Raw genomic sequence first — 20,646 nt, forward strand, 5'->3', positions numbered from 1 at the left:
TTTTTACAGATACCCTTCATATATCAATATTTCCCCATTTTGTCCATATGATAATATTTCGTTAAAAACTGTACACCTGACATGTCATGTTTTAACCTAGTGCTTAATGATTGATTGATTGTTTGTTTTACGTCTCCTAGTGCAATGAAGAATTAATTAAAAATTCTGAAATAAAGGCAGTTTGACTAAAGTACAATTGTAGGAAAAAGATCATAAACTAAATTTCCGAAAGGGCATTTGCTTCCTCAGATTTCCTGAAAGTATCAACACATGCATTTTTGTCTATATTTGGTAATACAAGCGGTTCACTCTCGCTCATACATGTATTCTTGAAAACATCACCCTACAATAAACTACTAATGTATCAACATGAACGAGAAAAAAGTAAAATTGGGATTACTAGTATATCTCTTTTTTGTTTTGATTCTAAAAGGTAAGTGGAATATATTTTGCAGATAAAACTTCGTGTTGTAAGAAAAAAAATTACATATTTAATATTTAATTCATTTTTTAAACTATTTTTTTTTAACTTTGAAAGATGATACTACTACCCATTGTAGTAACTTTTAATTTCTACGAGTAGAGGGTAGCTCGCTTCCCATTGTACAGCACGGTATTTATGGTACAATAGAATCCCCGGGTTTTCCTAAAAACTACTCACACAACCTCAACATCATGTGGGAAACGTATGGACCTATAGATGCTATATCCCTGATGGTCACCATTCTTCAGTTTGATGTCTACCATGATCCTAGATTTCCTTGCAAAGATCTTCTGACAGTGTGACTTATATATACCTAGTTAATTATCAAACTTTTGGAATATGTTTCAATTATTACAAGTTTTATTGAGATTAACATCAGTAAGCCTTTTTGTTTGGATGAATTGATTGATTGTATGTATGCTATTTTATGCCCCTTGCTGGAATTTTTTGCATTATAGAGACGTCATCTTATATCGATGAAAGGCTTTATAATACCTTTATTCAGCACTGTGACTTAGGGCTATTGAGCAGTGAGTTGTTTATCGTGCCTACCGTGACATGGGTCCTCTGTTTTAAGGATCTCATTCGAATACTTCAAAGTGCAGATCGCTTGGCGGAAGAACACTTATCGACTTACCTCAGTCAATTGAAGCTACGTAGCGAGTGTTCTACCAACTGAGCTATGGTGATGGTTTGTTGGGATAGTCTTTCATTAATTGAAGCGTTCCATCTCAACCCATCCACACCATTCACTTGTATGATTTTTTTCCCCAAATTAAATCTAAATTGTAATTGAAATTTAACCTTGCGGCGTAGTGATTAGTTCATCTAAGTTGCCACAGACTTTTCTTTTAAATCTTCTATTCACTGGATACCGGTATAAGAAATATAAAATACATACTCATTCAATGAATTGGAAGAAAATATATCGTGAATTAGTAAAATTAATCGACAAAAGTTTATTCGATTAAAAAAAAAAGTCCATCTTTGTCATTATATTTTTAAAGACTGATTAATTTGTCATTTTAGATTTTTGAGGTGGAGACAAACTTTGACTTTTTTAACCGATGTGGAACCATTCCTAAGACAAACTACATTGTTCTTGGAAACAAATTGAAGGTCATATTCAAAACCGACGGGGAAAACAATGCAAAAGGATTTCAGATTCACTGGGAAGGTAATTAAAGAAACATGCTGCGTATTTAAAATCGATTTAACTGTATCTGAATTTCCACAATTCAATGTCTCAAAGACAGGAATTTTATGTTTAAAAAATCGAATTTGAGAATCTCATTATTAAGTCTTGTTTTATCATTATCAGTCAGAGACTACAGAAAAGAAGGTACAGATCCAATTGTCAAGGTTCTATTCTGTCCCCCGTCTCCAGTTACAACATATTCTCCATTAACCACGGCGGCTCTAACAACTGATGTTACGACTGAACCACCAGAACACGTGGAGAAGCTGCAAAATTGTCATACATCAACAATATGTGAGGATTTTTAAATTATTCTCGGCAAACATTTAATATTTTGTTTCTTTAATTAACAAGATTGTCTAGATCTTTACTCTTGCTGACCATTTTTATAATCTGTTATTTGTAAAAACTTATCTCCATATTCTATTAATGCAATTTTTATGCTGGAGTATACACATGTATATCCATTTTTTTTTAATTTCTGGTACTAAAAGTTTCTTTCTAACATCATCACTTAATCCATGATTTCAATACCAACTTGTTGACTCCATTTTTGGGTTTCAAATTTGTATCTCTATTGTAGGTATATATCTCTATATCTCTTACTTAGTCATGTCTATTTCCAGCTTTCTTATAGGTAACATTTAATACTGCTTGTGCTGGAAACATTTCTTTTTCTCTAATTATGTTGCAGCTGTTGGTAAATCTAACTCCTTATCATACAGTTGTACGTATAATTTCAGCCCTTCTTGCCGGTGCCATATCCATCCTACCTGTGCACCGTCTTTATATTTCTGTAAATGATACCACATCTCTTTGGTTGAATAATGATTTTGGTAAGGCGCGTCTATACGATAGATTCTCTATCGTTGTTGGAACCATCTTTCTTGTTCGAATTCTTTGTTCCATTCAACTCCTTAATGCAATATATTTATGTTCTCTAAACATACTTACACACAAATAAATATGATTGTTTCATTGTAGCTTATATAAAAGATGGCATCATTGGTGTTTTGTCGACAACACTTCTTGTTGTCATAGTGGCGCTCTGTTGTCATCAAAGGAGAAGGTAGATATATATACAGCACCTTAATGTTTCATTACACACAAAATATACTCACCATTCCATGGATATAACACGTGTGTTTGTATTGCTTTTTTTCTAGCAGTTTTTAACAATAACTAGATCGCCCACAATTTATTTGACCATCTTGAGTTGTTTAACGTTTTTAACTTTCGTGGTTTTTGAATCGCTATAACCATGGTTTTATTTTTATTTTTCATTACTTTTAGACCACCACCAAAAATGAGGGCTGAATACTCCATCAGTTACAGATCATCCGAATTTTCTTTGTTGGAAACTGAATCACAAACCATATATGACTACCCTATGTCACTGGCTACGGAAGCTGTTGATTACTTGAGAAGCACAACGTCATCAGGGTATGCCGTACCGAGACTAAGCAATACAGACGGCCGCAGTGAACCTCCAATTTATGGCAATGTAATTGTGGAATCTGAAAACGAGAATATGGATGTTGAATGCGAATATATGAATATTTCCATGGCACGCCGACCCGATGTCGGGAACAGATTCGAACTAAGAGAAAAATCTTTACATCTTGACAATTCCATGTCACGGACTGCGATGTTCTCGTCCAAACGAAGTGCTCAAAAGCGAGGTAATCGTTCCAAAAATGAAAGGAACAAAAGCAAAAGAGTAGAAGAAAGTAATTATTTAAATATAACACCTAAACTGCACTCCTACATCGAGGTGGTGGATGATCGGGCTGATGCTTTGTTCGGTAATAGCTTCACTAGTATGACGTCATCAGGATATTCTAAACCAGTGGAAAACAAAGCCAAACACCAGAGACAATTGCAATACTCCAGCAAGAAAGACACAGCAAGAAGAAGCGTTACTTTGAATTCTTAAATGTGATTTTCTTGAGCAAAGTTATTCGCTCATTAGTAACTCAGAAGATACACCAGCAGGATTGTAAATTATGCCACACCGGACAACGGATGATCAGAAAAGTCCATTTGCATATGAAATCGAACATCTTATTCTCTCTGTTTAAGTCATCACTAGTGTACTATTCATATTTATACAAAATTTCAGAATTGTTTTTTTTTAATTTTGTAGTTAATATACTGGCTTCATTTTCGAATTTGTACGACTCGGTTCCATTTTGGAATTTGTGACACGATAGCGGTGTTTTTCTTTGAAGTTTACTGTTCTGTATTAGCAATACAGAACGGGACTTTGGTGGGCGGAGCTACTTTCCGTTCTGTATTAGCCATGTATCTACAATACAGCACGGTATAAAAATAAATCTGATTCAATTTAGCAAAAGCACGTACGAATAGTAAATGCTGATGTTTTCCTATTATAAATTTTAGAGAAATACCCGGTAGTAATCCTGAAAATGTAAAATGTCAAAATTTCTCAATCACTTTTTAAAAAACTTATTCCACACAGAATCTACACGTAATTTAGATACAAAGGAAAACGAAAATTCGCAAATGTCGAATAACAAAATCTACACGTAATTTCGATCCAAACGAAATGAAAATTCGCAATAACGGAAAACATCCACTCTCCTCGTTCTAAACACTCAAGTCCATTTTTCGCGTTTTAATCCTTCTCGCTTACGACAGCCACACGTCTCTTTCACTTCGTTTTAATGTCGCAATTCAATTAGAAAATAAAAATCCGTGATATCAAAGTCCATCGAAGAATTTTCTGTGGAAATATATGTACTGCGGATGCGTACTCCCCGTCGGGGCCTCATCTACAGAACTCTGGCGGAAGTTTGGATGCTACAAAGTTATAAAGTGGGCGGAGCTATTTTTGATTGATCGTGTCACAAATCATTTAGAGAACTCGACAGGTTCTGTATCGTAGATACAAATTTGGGGGTGGAGACTCGTGCTAACGCACTCGTCCACCCCCAAATTTGTATCTACGATACAGAACCCGTCTCGTTCTCTAAATAATACTTGTTCATAACCTCAAATACAGTCGTATATTAATGACATGTGAAAATCTGCAAGATGTGTAATAGTACATGTATTTATTAAATACATTCGTTCTTTTACTCTGCCTCAGAATCTATTATTACATGGTCTAAATTTCAAGCTATATTGGTTGCTAGTCTCTTCCTTGGACCACTCCTCTAGATAAAATAGCGCCCTCTTCTGAAAGAAGTAACGCAGGCCAAACGACATAGTCGACGTAATGTCCGCTCCGAGTATAGAATGTATAACGACTCGTATCAACTAGACTGCCTTGTGGGATCTGCCACTCCAAAACTAAAGGTGGATGATGGACGTTCATGAACCAACAGAGCTCTGTACACCTATCAAAGAATCGGATGACTTGTTTTGGGTACGACTTAAGATTGGTCAAAATATTCCGGCATGTCTGCAAAATTAAAACAAATGACTAATTTAACATCCTTTTCTTTGGCAAAAATATTTGAATAAAAGTTCAATAGATTAACTGCTGATCTCAGATAAAAAGTCTTAGTTATTTATCCATAATATGCCAGCACTATTTTTGACTTTGAATTGTTTTTGTAGAATACTTTTCAATACCTTTTTAATTTCTGGTAGATCCTCCAGAACCCGCTCACGCTGTAGTTCTATGATCTGGATTGGAACTTCCAGTAGGTTGTCTGGATTCAGTAACCCGTCCACCAGTTTACTGTCACGGTGGAGTTGACGTCTTTGTTTCTCTGCCATATCTTTACACTTCAAGTAAATATTCTAAAACAAAGCTTCAACATGTTCAAAGTCATCAACAATTTAAATGGGAAAAGTCTTCACTGAATATGAAGGAACTACTTTTATTCAGAGTTTGCACGCTTAAAACACCAAAGAAGTGTCATGTAGTAAATTTTAAATTTACTGGGTGGCAGTAAATACAAAATTTACAGCATGATAGTAGTCAAATCAAAGATTGCTACTGCCCCTGACAGAGCTGCTATTTCACAATCCAAGTTGGCAGTTAAACTTGTCTTAATATTAAAGCAACAGAAAAGTCACACAAAAATCTCACCGTCATGCAGCTGAGCAGATCTGCGACCACCTTCCTCTCATTGAATACTTTGGAGATCATGGATTCGTAGGCGAGGATCCATTCATTGTTGTACAGTTCGGACAGTTGGAGGGTTAGTGCTGTAGGTCTGATCAGGTCACTGAGGTCGGCCATGAAGGTCTGCGTGTCTCCATTGTCATCCTCTCCAACATGACTGTTGACGAGCCTTCCTAACCTACAAAAGTATCCAATGTCGCTATTCTTACCATAAATGTTTTGCTTACTTGTACCAATTAGGCTAAACTTGGTAAGCATCTGTGGTAAATACTCATTCTGTTAGAATTTTTTAAAAATGAACAACCTTTACCTAATAGGAAGTTGCAACTTACCTAATTTATAGAGAAAAGGAAACATAACTACGAGGATAAATATTCTCTGTTATTTAGAAAATATGTAAAATTTGTTGCAAAATTACTAGTTATACTGAAGTTTTGTTAGGTACATGTAAATTCATTCCCGAATTAGAATGGTAATCATTCCAGCCCCTTGTCCAGCTCATCTCCCTCCATCTTCTTACAAGATTTTTTTATGGAATAGATCGTACATTCCTTATTGATGACTTTGAATTACGTGTTAAGTAAGTATTGGCGCTCTGTTTCCAGTGTTTGGACTAGTTTGAATTACCTGTTGAGTAAGTATTTTCGCTCTGTTTCCAGTGTTTGAACTAGTTTCCACAACCCCTGAACCTGGCTCCTCAACTCCAGCAGTTCCTTCTCTTCTGCCTCCTTTCTTGGAGTCTCCGCCATCATTTCTTTCATCAGCCTATTCACCTCTGCTTGTAAATACTCATTCTGTTTGACCAGGTGCGAGTTCTGCTTCTGAAGATTAGCAATTGTATTTTGGAGATCCTTTTCGTACTCTTTATGTTTTTTCTTGTGAGGGTTACTTGTGGTTTTCAATGAGCTAAAATCGCTGAAGCTTGCTCTCAACATTTTCTGTCCCTCTTGAGAATCCATTGGCCTCTCCATTTTTGAGGTGATATTTGTTTCCTGAATTTTTAACAGAGCTTTTAAATCTTTCGTTTTGTCTCGGGTCTGGTTTCTAGGAGATACCCTGTTTTCTGATAAAAGCGGCTTCTCTTTTGTACCTCTTTTCAATGGCAGTATGAGAACTTTATTCTCAGCTATTTCTAAGGACTGTTTTCTTCGTATCTCTCTAGGGGTTGAATCTTTTTCCATTCTTGATGATACTTCTTCGATTGGAAAAAGGGATTTGTAAGCGTTATCTAATTCTCTGGACAGGAGTAATCCACTTCTTAAATCTTCATGTGTATCCTCTGACGTCTGCGTTGTGTCTTCTGTCGTCTGCGAGTCGGTTTCCTGTAGCTCTCTAATGTTTCTGTTGGCCGATTCTAAAAGCACCTGTTCATAGATTTTAAATTAATCAAGTGCTTTAAAATTTTTACAAGTGGTATAATCAATTTTAGCGGCAAACCATCTTTGCCTGTAATGATAAATTTCCGGAAGATAAATTCAGACTAATTTAAGTACCTGTATGTCTTTTAAAAGAAATTTTTTGAGTAATTAATACATGTATTAAGCTTTTTACCGACAATCTCATTTGCTCAGCGTTCAAAGTGTGAACTTGCTTCTTTAAAATTTTGTTTTCTTTTTGAAGATTATTCCATGTAGGTAAATGTGAAAATGACACGTCTACTGGAAGCTAAAAATTAAGAAAGAACACTACAGAATACTAGGTAAACAGAATATCATAGTATTGGCTTGGTGATATTGACGGATAAAAATCTCACATTTAAGTTACATTTATTTTTACAGTCATTACTAATCAGAGACACCAAAAACTTTCAAAAACCGATCATTTAAACTAATAGTCCACCGAAACATGGCTGAAAAATTGTCGACTCGGCGTTAAACAATATTCAATCAATCATTATTTACTAACCAACTTAATTAAAAATTAAAATTTCTGTCTCTAGCAAGTCTTACATTTTCTGCTCTCTTCACGGCAAACTCTAGCAGTTCTATAACTATACCACAGTATCTCCGTTTTTCTGTCTCCGTGATGTCGGGGTAGGGGGCGTCTACTTTCAGCATAAGAGATTCCAGGTCACAGCGCAGGCGCTGTAACTTGTTAGTAAATGTTCTTTTCTCGTCTGCGTGCGTCGTGCTTACAAACATTTTGCAACTAGAAAAATAACAGAGATTTGAAGATTTAAATACAAATCGGTTTTGAAAGAGGGGGACCCTCACATTAAAAAATGTGAAAATTTGATTAGCAATATTGACTAATTTTGTGTGAAGTGACGGCAATGGTATTCATGAATTTTTAATATTTCTTCTTTAACATAATTTATCTTACCTCAAAAAAGGAAAAGACGTTGCTCTGCTCACTGCATTTGAAAGTTCAAGAGTGAATGCTCTCAAGCATGTTTTTGCAAACAATAGAAATTTATGACTTATTTTGATTGTGTAATGATCTGGAAAAATAACTTTCATTAAAGATTACCTTGCTAAATTAAAAGGACATGCAACGCTCCGTGCTTTGTTAAAGAAGGTGTTTTCTTTTTAAATATATATAATGAAGATAGCTTAGTAGAATAATTATTTGAACCATCCGACGTCCTTATTTTGCACCAAAATGTTATGAAGCATCAAATTTACATAAACTCAAATAAACGAAGATATCTTTGATTATTGGATGCATGATATCTATTGAAGAAATATCTACATGTATTTGCATATTTATTTATATGCAACAATCTCATCGAAGATTTATTCCTATATGTAATTAATTTAATTCCTGTAAATACATGTATTTTGCTCTGTGTATTAATGTATTTGTTGATTTTAATATTAAAATTGCCGAATTGATGTGGGCAATAATTGAATGTTGTTTATTCTTTTTTAAGTAAGGTACAATGCATGACTAACTCGCTATTACTGGTAAACTGCTTTCTTCAATCGATCAATTCAATTTTTAGAGGATTACATTAATTTTAACAACAACTTTATATATATATATATATATATATATATATATATATATATATATATATATATATATATATATATATATATATATATATATATATATATATATATATATATATATATATATATAGTTTACCAGTATATATATATATATATATATATATATATATATATATATATATATATATATATATATATATATATATATATGTAATTTATCATAAGTCTCATTAATTGAATTAATGCGAGCGTCAAATCAATTCTTGTTCCCATCAATAAATTTTTATCACTATTTTATTTACGAGAACTTTATGTACACCGTAAGATTTTATAGAGCAGTAACCACAATTCATGAAAATTTTGTCTGCGTAGTTTATATAGAGTAAATGTCAGTCTCTCGAAAATTGGAAAACTGCAAAATTGAGTTTAAGAGCGCTGTGAATCATGAAAATATTGCTCTCACAGATTCGATTGGTGCGCATCTGATTGCATTGAGAACAATAACTGGTTGATGTTTGAAAATCAATTATATCATGCATTTAATATACTTCACATGATCAAAGGTATCCTGAATTACATGTAATCGAGATAATGTTATTTTGGCGCTTCATGAATACCCTGCCACACCCTCCTGCTCTTAATAATCCTTGGAATATTAAACATTATTTTAAAAATCATTATTATACCCTTTCTTTGAAAAAACAGGAGGGTATGCAGACTGGTGTATGTATGGATCAGGATGTCTGTCTGTCTGTACCTCCGTCTGTTATACTTTGGGGTACCCATTCTTATTGGCAACTCCTTTTATATTACTGAATTAAAGTTAATGAGACTTTCATAGAATCTTTTTTACATAGTACCATTGTGGCCTCATATTTTACTTTTTGATCCGACACATATTTTTGGTTTCCCATTGCAAAACATGGACTCTGCCATTATTTCTATGAGGGGTACCCATCTCTTATTCACAACTCCTCTTATACCACTGAATAAAATTTAATGATACATTCTCAGAATCTTTACTACATTATGCAATTGTGCACTTTCTATTTTCCTTTTTGATCCGACACATATTTCGGGTCTCCAAGAGCAAAACATGCACATTTCCATTATAATCATATGGGAGACGGGGGGCTTCATCCGTAACCCCTCTTATACCACTGAATAACATTTAATGAGACTCTCACAGATTCGTAAACATAGACATAAATGTCGTTCAGTTGTAGAAGAGGAGCTGTGGATAAGAGATGGGTACCCCAAAGCGTAACAGACGGATGGCAGAGTCCATGTTTTGCTCTTAAGATCCGGAATAAGTGTCAGATCAAAAGGATGTGCACAATAGCAATAAGTGGTAAAGAATTTGAGAGTATCATTAAATTTTATTCAGTGCTATGGGAGGAATTGCGGAAAAGAGATGGGTACCCTTTAATATAATAGAAAGAGTACCAGTGTCCATGTTGTGCTATAGGAAACCCAAAATATGTGTTGGATCAAATGTGTCAGATAAGAGATGGGTACCCCAAAGAGTAACGGACGGATGTAAGTACAGACAGACGGACGGACAGACATCCCGATCACTATATACCCTCCCACTTTTCAAGCGTGGGGTATAAACAGCTATTTCTGTAGTGGTTGAATTGTTGGTCCTATTCCATACAATAAAAAAGACTTGAAAAACAAATACGTACTAGTATCATTTATTCAAGTGTAACTTTAATTACAGCTATAGTATTGTTGACTCGGTTACCAATCCATAGGTTCCCTTTTGTGTCAAAACAAATTGATAATGGTCCCTCCACCCCGTGGTCTTCCGTTGAAATTAATGCCAGCTGTTTTCCGTCTGCTTCAAGAACGTGAATTGCATCGCTCCATCCATCAAGGATATAAATCCTTCCTGCGTCATCTGTGGCAATCCCTCGCGGATAAAACCTAGATCCACTCCCCGAGTATGAAAATTTGTGCTTTCCACTTCTGTCAGTAACGATTAAACACTCACCGTTCCAATCGGACACGCAAACATCTCTGTTTATGTTTTCGGTTATATAACAGGGATTTCGATACAGATTAACACCGCTGGCATCTTTTTGGATATCGCACAGTTCTCTCCCCTTTGCATCGTATCGTGCGACCTTTGCATCGTGTTTGAAGTACATTCCGATCAGAATATCTCTATTTCGTGCGGAACAGTGAAGAGTGGTCGGGGTCCATTTCCCTGTGTTGATGAGAAGAATCGTTTTCTTTTCCTGTGTGACTTTGTAAATCTGGTGTTTGGGGAGATCTATGATTAACAGATCTTTTTCTGTAGTAACCGCATGGCAGCCATAACCACTACTCACCATAACAAATTTCTCCTTCACCATCTCGCCTCTCAAATTTGCCAGAACTAAACTAGAGTTGTTGTCACTGAAAAAAGCCATTCCATCCCTTAAATAAGAAATGTGACTAGTGTGAGAGATACCTGATACCTCAAAACTCTTGACTCTCTCCACGACAGGAGTGAATTCGAATTGAATGTGTCCTTTCTTGAGTGCAAGTTCCTTTAAGCGTCTGAGTTCGTTGACGCTTGCAGGCTTTACTGTAACACGCCCGAAGAGATTGCCGACTTTTTCTGGTGTTAAAGAATTAGAATTGTAATTAATTTTGGAGACTAAGGGGTTACAATTCTTGATAGGATCATTTTGCAGACTTGTATAAAAATTGACCATTTCTGCAAATTTACTTGATGTTTTCAGTTTATCATGATACTGAACTGCACTTTGCAGATCCGAAACTTTGCCTTTAATGTAGTTTTCTCTTTGCATATAATCTGCAGTCAACGTAATTTTGATATCGGTTATTACTTTCAAACTTCTTGCCAGGTTTTCATCAAGCAGCTTCTTCGCTTGTTCGGCGTCTGATACTAGCTGAGTCTTTACCTTTTCGATTTCATCTATGAAGTCCATTCGACCCTGTATCGCAAGGTCAAGAGTTTCCTGAGTTTGTGGTATCCGAGAAGAATTCATTTCGAATACGCAGCTATCTATCTCTTCTTTCATCGTCTCATAAAACTCTTTTATTTCAATAAACACGTGACCGTTGTGTTTCTCTTTTATACACCGGATGCAGACGGGCACCTTGCATTCCTTACAGCACACTCCATAGGTCAGGTTGGGGTGAATACTACACACCTCAGAAACCTCATCATTTCGTCCAGAGCTGGTTTTCTCTTCTATCAATGTTATTTTCTCCTCTATCAATCCCTCGACATCCTGACCACCTATTTCTTTACTATCACACACGTATTTCTGACTGTATTTGACCACTTTATGTGAACAATCCTCTTGTTTTTCTTCATTGTGTTCGAGGACACATTCTTTGCAAAGATCCTTGTCACATGTTTTGCAGAAAAACTGAACATTTTGTTCACAGCAAGAACATCTGATAAAATCTTGCGCAAAAACAATTTCTTTGGCTGCCATTTTGTACTTTTCGCGTTGTGTCTTCTGTCGTCTGCGAGTCGGTTTCCTGTAGCTCTCTAATATTTCTGTTGGCCGATTCTAAAAGCACCTGTTCATAGATTTTAAATTAATCAAGTGCTTAAAACTTTTTACAAGTGGTATTATCAATTTTAGCGCCAAACCATCTTTGCTTGTACTGATAAATTTCCGGAAGATAAATTTAGACTAATTTAAGTACATGTATGTCTTTTAAATTGATACTTTTGAGTAATTTATACATGTATTAAACATTTTACCGACAATCTCATTTGCTCAGAGTTCAAAGTGAGAACTTGCTTCTTTAGAATCTTATTTTCTTTTTGAAGATTATTCCATGTAGGTAAATGTGAAAATGACACGTCTACTGGAAGTTAAGAATTCAGAAAGAACACGACGAAATAAAAGAGAATATAACGTAGCATTGGCTTGTTGAGAAAAATCTCACATTTAAGTTCTATTTTTTATAGTCATTACCAATCAGCAAAATTAAAAATTAAAATTTCTGTCTCTAACAAGTCTTACATTTTCTGCTCTCTTCACGGCAAACTCTAGCAGTTCTATAACTATACCACAGTATCTCCGTTTTTCTGTCTCCGTGATGTCGGGGTAGGGGGCGTCTACTTTCAGCATGAGAGATTCCAGGTCACAGCGCAGGCGCTGTAACTTGTTAGTAAATGTTCTTTTCTCGTCTGCGTGCGTCGTGCTTACAAACCCTTTTGCAACTAGAAATGACAGATATTTAAAGATTTGAAAGAGGACGACCTTAGAAATTGTGAAAAATTGATTAAGCAATATTGACTTATTTTGTGTGAAGTGACGGCAATGATATTTATGAATTTCAAAATTTCTTAATTGAAACCTAATATTCTTTAAAATACTTAATACAGTGTAACATCTTTTATCTTACCACAAAAATGGAAAAGACGTTGACCTGTTCCCTTATTTGAAAGTTCATAAGTGAATGCTGTCAAGCATGTTTTAGAAACAATATAGAAATTCATGACTTATTTTGACTGAGTACTGATCTGGAAAAATAACTTCCATTAAAGATTACATTGCTAAATTAAAAGGATATGCAACGCTCCGCACTTTGGTATAGAAAGTGTTTTCTTTTTAAATATATACAATGGAGAAAGCCTAGTAGAACAATTAGTTAAACAAGTCCTTTTACAGCAAAATTTCATGTAGCACCAAATTTACAGGAACTCAATTAATCGAAGATATCTTTAATTATTGGCTAAGCATGATATCTATTGAAGAAACTATATTTATTTGCAGATTTATTTATATGCACGCAACAATTTCAATGAAGATCTATTCAAATATGTGATTAATTTATTCCCCCTTTATATGTATTTTGCTGTGTGAATTAATTCATTTGTTGATTTTAATATTTAAATTGCTGAATTGATGCGCGCAATATAAAAAGAAAAACAAGTAAAGTGCAATGCATGACTAACTCTCTATTACTGAAAAATTGCTTTCTTCAATTGATTCGTTATCTCCATCAATTCAATTTAAAAAAAATAGATTTCATTAATTTTAACAATAACTTCAATGGAATCAATTATTATACGTCTCATTAATTAAATTAACGCGCGCGTCAAATCACTTCTTGTTCCCATCAATTACTGTTTATCACTTTTTATTCACGAGAACTTTATGTTCGCGATAAAGTGCTCACGAAAATATAGTTCTTGTGTAGATAAGTATTCCGTGCGATTTTTAGAGCAGTAACCACAGTTCGTGAAAATTTTGTCTGTGTCGTTTATCTAGATTAAATGTCTATCTCGCGAAAATTTGGTAAACTGCAGAGTTGAGTTTAAGAGCGCAGTGAAATTCAACTATATCATACATTTAATAATTGGATTTTAGGATATATTCACATAATTAAAGATATCCTCAAATTATTGAGGTTATGTTATTTTGGCGTTTCATGGATCCCTTCCATACCCTCCTGCTCTTAATACTCCTTGGAATGTTAAACATTAAAAACAAATAATTATCATAACCTCCGCTTGGAAAGTGGGAGGGTATATATGGATCGTCTGTCTGTACTTCCATTCGTCTGTTACGCTTTCGGGTACCCATCTCTTATCCGACACATTTGATCCAACATATATTTTGGGTTTCCCATAGCATAACATGGACACTGCCATTATTTCTACAATATTGAAGGGTACCCATCTCTTCCATATATCCGCAATTCCTCCCATACCACTGAATAAAGTTTTATGATACTCTCTCAATTAAATTCTTTACTACTTAATGCCATTGTCATCTCCTATTTCACCTTTTATCTGACATCCGGATCTTCCAGGGAAAAACATGGACTCTGCAATCCGTCTGTTACGCTTTGGGATACTCATCTCTTATCCGCAACTCCTCGTCTGCAACTGAATGACATTTATGTTTATTTCTAAGAATCTTTGAAAGCTTCATTGGTATAAGAGGGGTTACGGTTGATACCCCCGCATCCCATATGATTATAATGGCAAATAATAAATGTCATATCAAAAAGGAAAATAGGAGGTGCACAATGGGATCGAGAAGTAAGAATCTGAGAAAGTATCATTAAAGTTTATTCAGTGGTATAAGAGGAGTCGTGGATAATAGATGGGTACCATCTGAGAATGGGAAACCAAAAATATGAGTCGGATCAAAAAGCAATATAGGAGGTGCACTATAGCACTATGTAAGCAAGATTCTGTGAAAGTGTCATAAAATTTGATTCAGTGGTATAAAAGGAGTTGCAAAAAAGAGATGGGTACCCCAAAGCGTAACAGTCGGACGAACCCACATCCCGGTCAATATATACCTTCCCACGTTTCAAGCGCGGGAAGGGGGGTACAAAAAACTAACTCTGTAGTAGTTTAATTGTTGGTCCTATCCCATACAAGGAAAAAAATGAAAACCAATACGTACTAGTATCATTTATTCAAGTGTAACTTTAATAACGGCTATGGTATTGTTGAATCGATTCCCAATCCACAGGTTCCCTTTGGTGCCAAAACAAATTGATAATGGTCCCTCCACCCCGTGGTCTTCCGTTGAAATTAATGCCAGCTGTTTTCCGTCTGCTCCAAGAACGTGAACTGCATCGCTCCATCCATCAAGGATATAAATCCGTCCTGCGTCATCTGTGGCAATCCCTCGCGGATAAAACCTAGATCCACTCCCCGAGTATGAAAATTTATGCTTTCCACCTCTGTCTGTAACGATTAAACACTCTCCGTTCCAATCGGACACGCAAACATCTCTGTTTATGTTTTCGGTTATATAACAGGGATTGCGATAAAGATTAACACCGTTGGCATCTTTTTGGATATCGCACATTTCTCTCCCCTTTGCATCGTATCGTGCGACCTTTGCATCGTGTTTTAAGTACATTCCGATCAGAATATCTCCATTTCGTGAGGAACAGTGGAGAGTCGTCGGGGTCCACTTCCCCGTGTTGATGAGAGGAATCGTTTTCTTTTCCTGTGTGACTTTATAAATTTGGTGTTTGGGGAGATCTATGATTAACAGATCTTTTTCTATAGTAACAGCATGGCAGCCATAACCACTACTCACCATAACAAATTTCTCCTTCACCATCTCGCCTCTCAAATTTGCCAGAACTAAACTAGAGTTGTTGTCACTGAAAAAAGCCATTCCATCCCTTAAATAAGAAATGTGACTAGTGTGAGAGATACCTGATACCTCAAAACTCTTGACTCTCTCCACGACAGGAGTGAATTCGAATTGAATGTGTCCTTTCTTGAGTGCAAGTTCCTTTAAGCGTCTGAGTTCGTTGACGCTTGCAGGCTTTACTGTAACACGCCCGAAGAGATTGCCGACTTCTTCTGGTGTTAAAGAATTAGAATTGTAATTAATTTTGGAGACTAAGGGGTTACAACTCTTGATGGGATCATTTTGCAGACTTGTATAAAAATTGACCATTTCTGCAAATTTACTTGATGTTTTCAGTTTATCATGATACTGAACTGCACTTTGAAGATCCGAAATTTTGCCTTTAATGTAGTTTTCTCTTTGCATATAATCTGCAGTCAACGTAATTTTGATATCGGTTATTACTTTCAAACTTCTTGCCAGGTTTTCATCAAGCAGCTTCTTCGCTTGTTCGGCGTCTGATACTAGCTGAGTCTTTACCTTTTCGATATCGTCTATGAAGTCCATTCGACCCTGTATCGCATGGTCAAGAGTTTCCTGAGTTTGTGGTATCTGAGAAGAACTCATTTCGAATACGCAGCTATCTATCTCTTCTTTCATCGTCTCATAAAACTCTTTTATTTCAATAAACACGTGACCGTTGTGTTTCTCTTTTATACACCGGATGCAGACGGGCACCTTGCATTCCTTACAGCACACTCCGTAGGTCAGGTTGGGGTGAATACTACACACCTCGGAAATCTCCTCATCATTTCGTCCAGAGCTGGTTTTCTCTTCTATCAATGTTATTTTCTCCTCTATCAATCTCTCGACATCCTGACCACCTATTTCTTTACTATCACACACGTATTTCTGACTGTATTTGACCACTTTATGTGAACAATCCTTTTGTTTTTCTTCATTGTGTTCGAGGACACATTCTTTGCAAAGATCCTTGTCACATGTTTTGCAGAAAAACTGAACATTTTGTTCACAGCAAGAACAACTGATAAAATCTTGCGCAAAAACAATTTCTTTGGCTGCCATTTTGTACTTTCTCTTAAAACGGAAATATAATCTCCTGCATCATAGCTCAATATGCATGTATTTCCGTGTCATTAATGACTTTATTTTTGTTATAAATTAAACACTTAATACGAACAAGAAATGACATACTTTAAGTCTGGTCGGATTCAATCTGATGACTTGCTGTTTTGTGAAACAACAATACCTTTCAAACTCATATAGGATGTAACTTGACCTGTGTGGTACTAAAGTGGTGAGGATGGGATTTATAAATACATGTGTACGATGAAGGGGGTTTGCTATAAGATAAGATAGGATAATTTTATTTTCTAATTTCGGGCCCAGAAGGCATAAAAGTTTTTACAATGATGAGACTTGTCTTGTACAAAAATTAGAATTTTTCAATCAAAAGTTGTTTATGACAGTTTTAATTATGATTTGTATATCACAATTCTTGTCACATACAAATTTTAACTGAATTATTCAAATTTTTGTAGAGGACATATTGGATATTTTTAGACGTTGCACACGGGGTTGGTGTCAATTTCGGTAATGTCAAAATGACGCTATTTTACGTGATGTTATAAAATTGATTTGATGTTACTTTTTTCAATAACATTTTTGATAAAAGAAAAATATAAACGCAGTATAATGTCGCAAAATATACAATAGAGTTCATTTAAAACACGTGCAATTAAATTCTCTGCCATTTTACATGCATATTGTATGTGCACAGTTTGCCTCTTTTAATAAAAAGCTCAGTAGAAATTACAGAACTTGGCATCGCATTTTAAATTTACCTGCTTTTTTATTTAATTGAGATACATTCAAACCAATCCATGTCATATCAGACATGTCATTTGTTTCAGTACATTGTATGATTGTAGATACTTTGCTGATTAAACACTGAATTAATTTCTTTTCGTTCAGAGTCCCTATCCCCATACCATCTTTAACCCCCACCCTCACATAGACCCTTTCATACTGAGTATTTTTTGTTACAGTAGATCTATCTGACTATTTTAAAAAAATTCAGTTTAAAAAAAAGAGAGAAAACGAACCTGAGAATCGACCCTTCCCCCTCCCTCACTTGCAGTATTTTTCAATGTGGTTCAGATTCTAGGTTTTGTGTTTCTTCAAAAAATATTTTAGTATTCTCCTCTCCCTTATTTTATATGCGTTGTGAATCTGCTAACGAGTGCCGAGCGTGATGAGGTCTTTGGGTCTGCCCCCCCCCCCCCCCCCCCCCCCCCCCCCCCCCCCCCCCCCCCCGGTTTCTGGATCGACTGTAGAGGGGATTGTATTTTATTGAACTCGATTGTATATTTTGCGACATTATACTGGGTTTATATTTTTTCCTTTATCAAAAATGTAAGTGAAAATAGTAACGTCATCACGTAAAATAGCGTCATTTTGACGTTACCGAAATTAACACCAACACCGTGCGCAAAGTCTGTATAATTTGTTTACTTATTTCTTTTTTTTGTACATTCATGCATTTGCTATCATCATTTATGTATTCACTTTGATGTAAGTAGAGGGCTTAAAAGGCTGAGCCTGCTCCCCAATCCTATATCCACTTCTAGATCTGTGTGTAGCATGTGACCAGCTTCTGTTCAGTGTAAGCGTGAATTTTGATATTCGCTTACAACGTGGCACCTCAACAGTGTTCAACATTTGTAACGTCAAAATGAATTGCATACTTTAATCTTTCGACCACCTGTACATTTGTAATGATTTGGGCCGTGGATATCGAGCTCAGTCTAGCACCTGACCAGTAATTCTGGGGTCCCAGGTTCGATTCCCAGTCCAGCCAGACATTTTCTCATTTCTTGTAGCAGATGTAACTCATACATTAAACACAGCTGCTATTTCTTGGAATACCATAAAGGAATAATGATCAATGGATTCCTTTCCTTCAAAAATAACACTGGGTTAAATAACCATCTCTACGGTATATCAGCACTGAGTTACCTCCCATTTTCATTCTCCGGACCTAATGCACTTTGCACAGGTAACTTGATGTGGCTCACTTGTTCATATTTCCTCATGAATGACAAACAAGAGTTTTGTGAAAAACAGCATTTATATGTGAACATTTGTCATGGAGTACAAAGCAGGGGAGGAAACTGATACAAGATTCCTAATGGAGAAATTCCATGTACAACAGCAATGATCTACTCTTGACAGTGGGCAACAATTTTTATATTTCTTTTTTCTACAAAATCATGCTGCGTACTTGTTTTTTCTGCACAAGAATCTTGAAGGGATTAGCACATCACTCTAAGCATTAAATTTTAATAGCTACTGGTGAACTTTTCTCCGAAAAATCACAAACAAGACCAAACGTCAATTCATACATTACAATTTGTCAGTTCATACATTATGGATTTTCATTCCTCATACGAGATTTTCTCCACATATTTATCGAGTTGGTGTGCTGTTTTATGTAACAGACAAATAAATAAAAAATAGCCTACAGTTAAATAGGGCTGTGTTATTAAAATAAATAAAAAATATACAATGAAAATATAGTTTAACTCTTCAAACCAATAATGAAAGACGTAAATGGTTTTTTTCACATATTCAACAATATAATTTAAATATATTAAAATTCAATCTGTATATGATAAAATAGAAAGAAAAAACATTTTATGAGAATAACATTCCACATTTATCAACTCATACAACTGTCTGTGAATTTCTGATGAGAGTTCATCAGATACAATTGATTTGAAAATCTCCAATGCAAGTCAAAACAAGCCAAAGTCTGCAGCCAATATTTGCACAGTCACATCGATTTTATGTTTTGTCTTTCTGTACAGTCAACTGGTTCCCATCATCAGAAAGACCCTAAACTGGTTCACCAAGTTTATGATCACGGGGATGGAATCCATGACTTTTGGCAAACAAAATCAAGTGGACAATTTCTGTGATGATGACTAGCAGAAACTTCATTGCTGTAGAAATAAAATTTTGTATAGAAAATTAACAAGTATTAAAAATCAAAGCAACAGAGCATAAGAGTATATACACAATTTCCTTTACAATCCTTAATATCTGATAAATTTAATAAGCTGTTTTAAAAAACAAAAAAAAATGTTGTATTATTTGAAATGGTCCTTGTAAAGGTTAGATTTCTTTTACAGGAATGAATATTTAAACATTTATAATTATATATTAATATACTTACATACTACTGGTACATTTTGCAAACACAATACGTTCATGCAAAGACAAGAGGTTAAAGGTCAGACAAGCTCTATTATAATGTCAATACTTTAATGTTGAACACAATACGATTTTTAAAACAATAAGCTTACTCAGTCTAGCATATAAATGTAGTAGATTTTTCTTTTCATTATATATATAGAATACACATGTGAGTTTTAGAATATATATATAATTACTAGTACATCATCTAGACTACTTGTGCTATAAATATTTCAAAATAGTTGATTGTTAGAATTATCAATTAGTTGCAAATTATGCATATCTGTATTAAATACCAGCATATAGGGTTTAGCAATAATAGTAATGAAGGAAGGCTACCTAAAACAAATAACAAAGAACTAGGCTATGGTTCTCCTTATATTGTGGTTTCAAGGTTCTTAATATCTTAATATAACATATACTTCTCTTCACATCGGATCTTGTCAATAAATGTAAAACAAGAAAGGAAATTGTTTTTTTATGGAAACTTTTCAATGAGAATAAAAATCCAAATTATATTAAAGAGTTGAACAAAATTTTGATCA

The 20,646-nt window shown here is 35.0% G+C and overlaps 3 protein-coding genes across 3 annotated transcripts; all 3 read right to left on the reverse strand.

Annotated features, from left to right (window-relative positions):
• Positions 1 to 4,836: 4,836 nt before the first annotated feature.
• On the reverse strand, positions 4,837 to 7,931 carry LOC134265844 (uncharacterized). Its single transcript, XM_062748069.1, has 6 exons — positions 7,731 to 7,931; positions 7,333 to 7,446; positions 6,409 to 7,145; positions 5,746 to 5,959; positions 5,283 to 5,453; positions 4,837 to 5,109 (listed from the first exon to the last, which is right to left on the reverse strand). Exons 1-6 carry the CDS (start codon positions 7,920 to 7,922, stop codon positions 4,837 to 4,839), a joined length of 1,701 nt encoding a protein of 566 aa, XP_062604053.1. The 5' UTR covers positions 7,923 to 7,931.
• A 2,501-nt stretch (positions 7,932 to 10,432) lies between these two features.
• LOC134265845 (uncharacterized) lies at positions 10,433 to 12,193 on the reverse strand. The gene has a single exon (XM_062748070.1). The coding sequence runs from the start codon at positions 12,191 to 12,193 to the stop codon at positions 10,433 to 10,435; it is 1,761 nt and encodes a 586-aa protein (XP_062604054.1).
• Positions 12,194 to 15,145: 2,952 nt separating this feature from the next.
• On the reverse strand, positions 15,146 to 16,909 carry LOC134265846 (uncharacterized). The gene has a single exon (XM_062748071.1). It carries the CDS (start codon positions 16,907 to 16,909, stop codon positions 15,146 to 15,148), a length of 1,764 nt encoding a protein of 587 aa, XP_062604055.1.
• Between the last annotated feature and the right edge of the window lie 3,737 nt (positions 16,910 to 20,646).

This window comes from Saccostrea cucullata, unplaced genomic scaffold (genome assembly GCF_032062105.1).
Source record: "Saccostrea cucullata isolate Sc308-1 unplaced genomic scaffold, CSIRO_AGI_Scuc_v1 ctg10115, whole genome shotgun sequence".
Lineage (NCBI taxonomy): Eukaryota > Metazoa > Mollusca > Bivalvia > Ostreida > Ostreidae > Saccostrea > Saccostrea cuccullata.

Excerpts from the sequence above, each read along its gene's own strand:
- LOC134265844 (XM_062748069.1), bottom strand. The coding sequence starts at position 7,922 with ATGTTTGTAAGCACGACGCACGCAGACGAGAAAAGAACATTTACTAAC. Across the intron at positions 5,960-6,408 it reads CGAAAATACTTACTCAACAG|GTTAGGAAGGCTCGTCAACA; the intron begins GTAATTCAAACT and ends ATACTTTTGTAG. Across the intron at positions 5,110-5,282 it reads ATCTACCAGAAATTAAAAAG|ACATGCCGGAATATTTTGAC; the intron begins GTATTGAAAAGT and ends TTAATTTTGCAG.
- LOC134265845 (XM_062748070.1), bottom strand. The coding sequence starts at position 12,193 with ATGGCAGCCAAAGAAATTGTTTTTGCGCAAGATTTTATCAGATGTTCT.
- LOC134265846 (XM_062748071.1), bottom strand. The coding sequence starts at position 16,909 with ATGGCAGCCAAAGAAATTGTTTTTGCGCAAGATTTTATCAGTTGTTCT.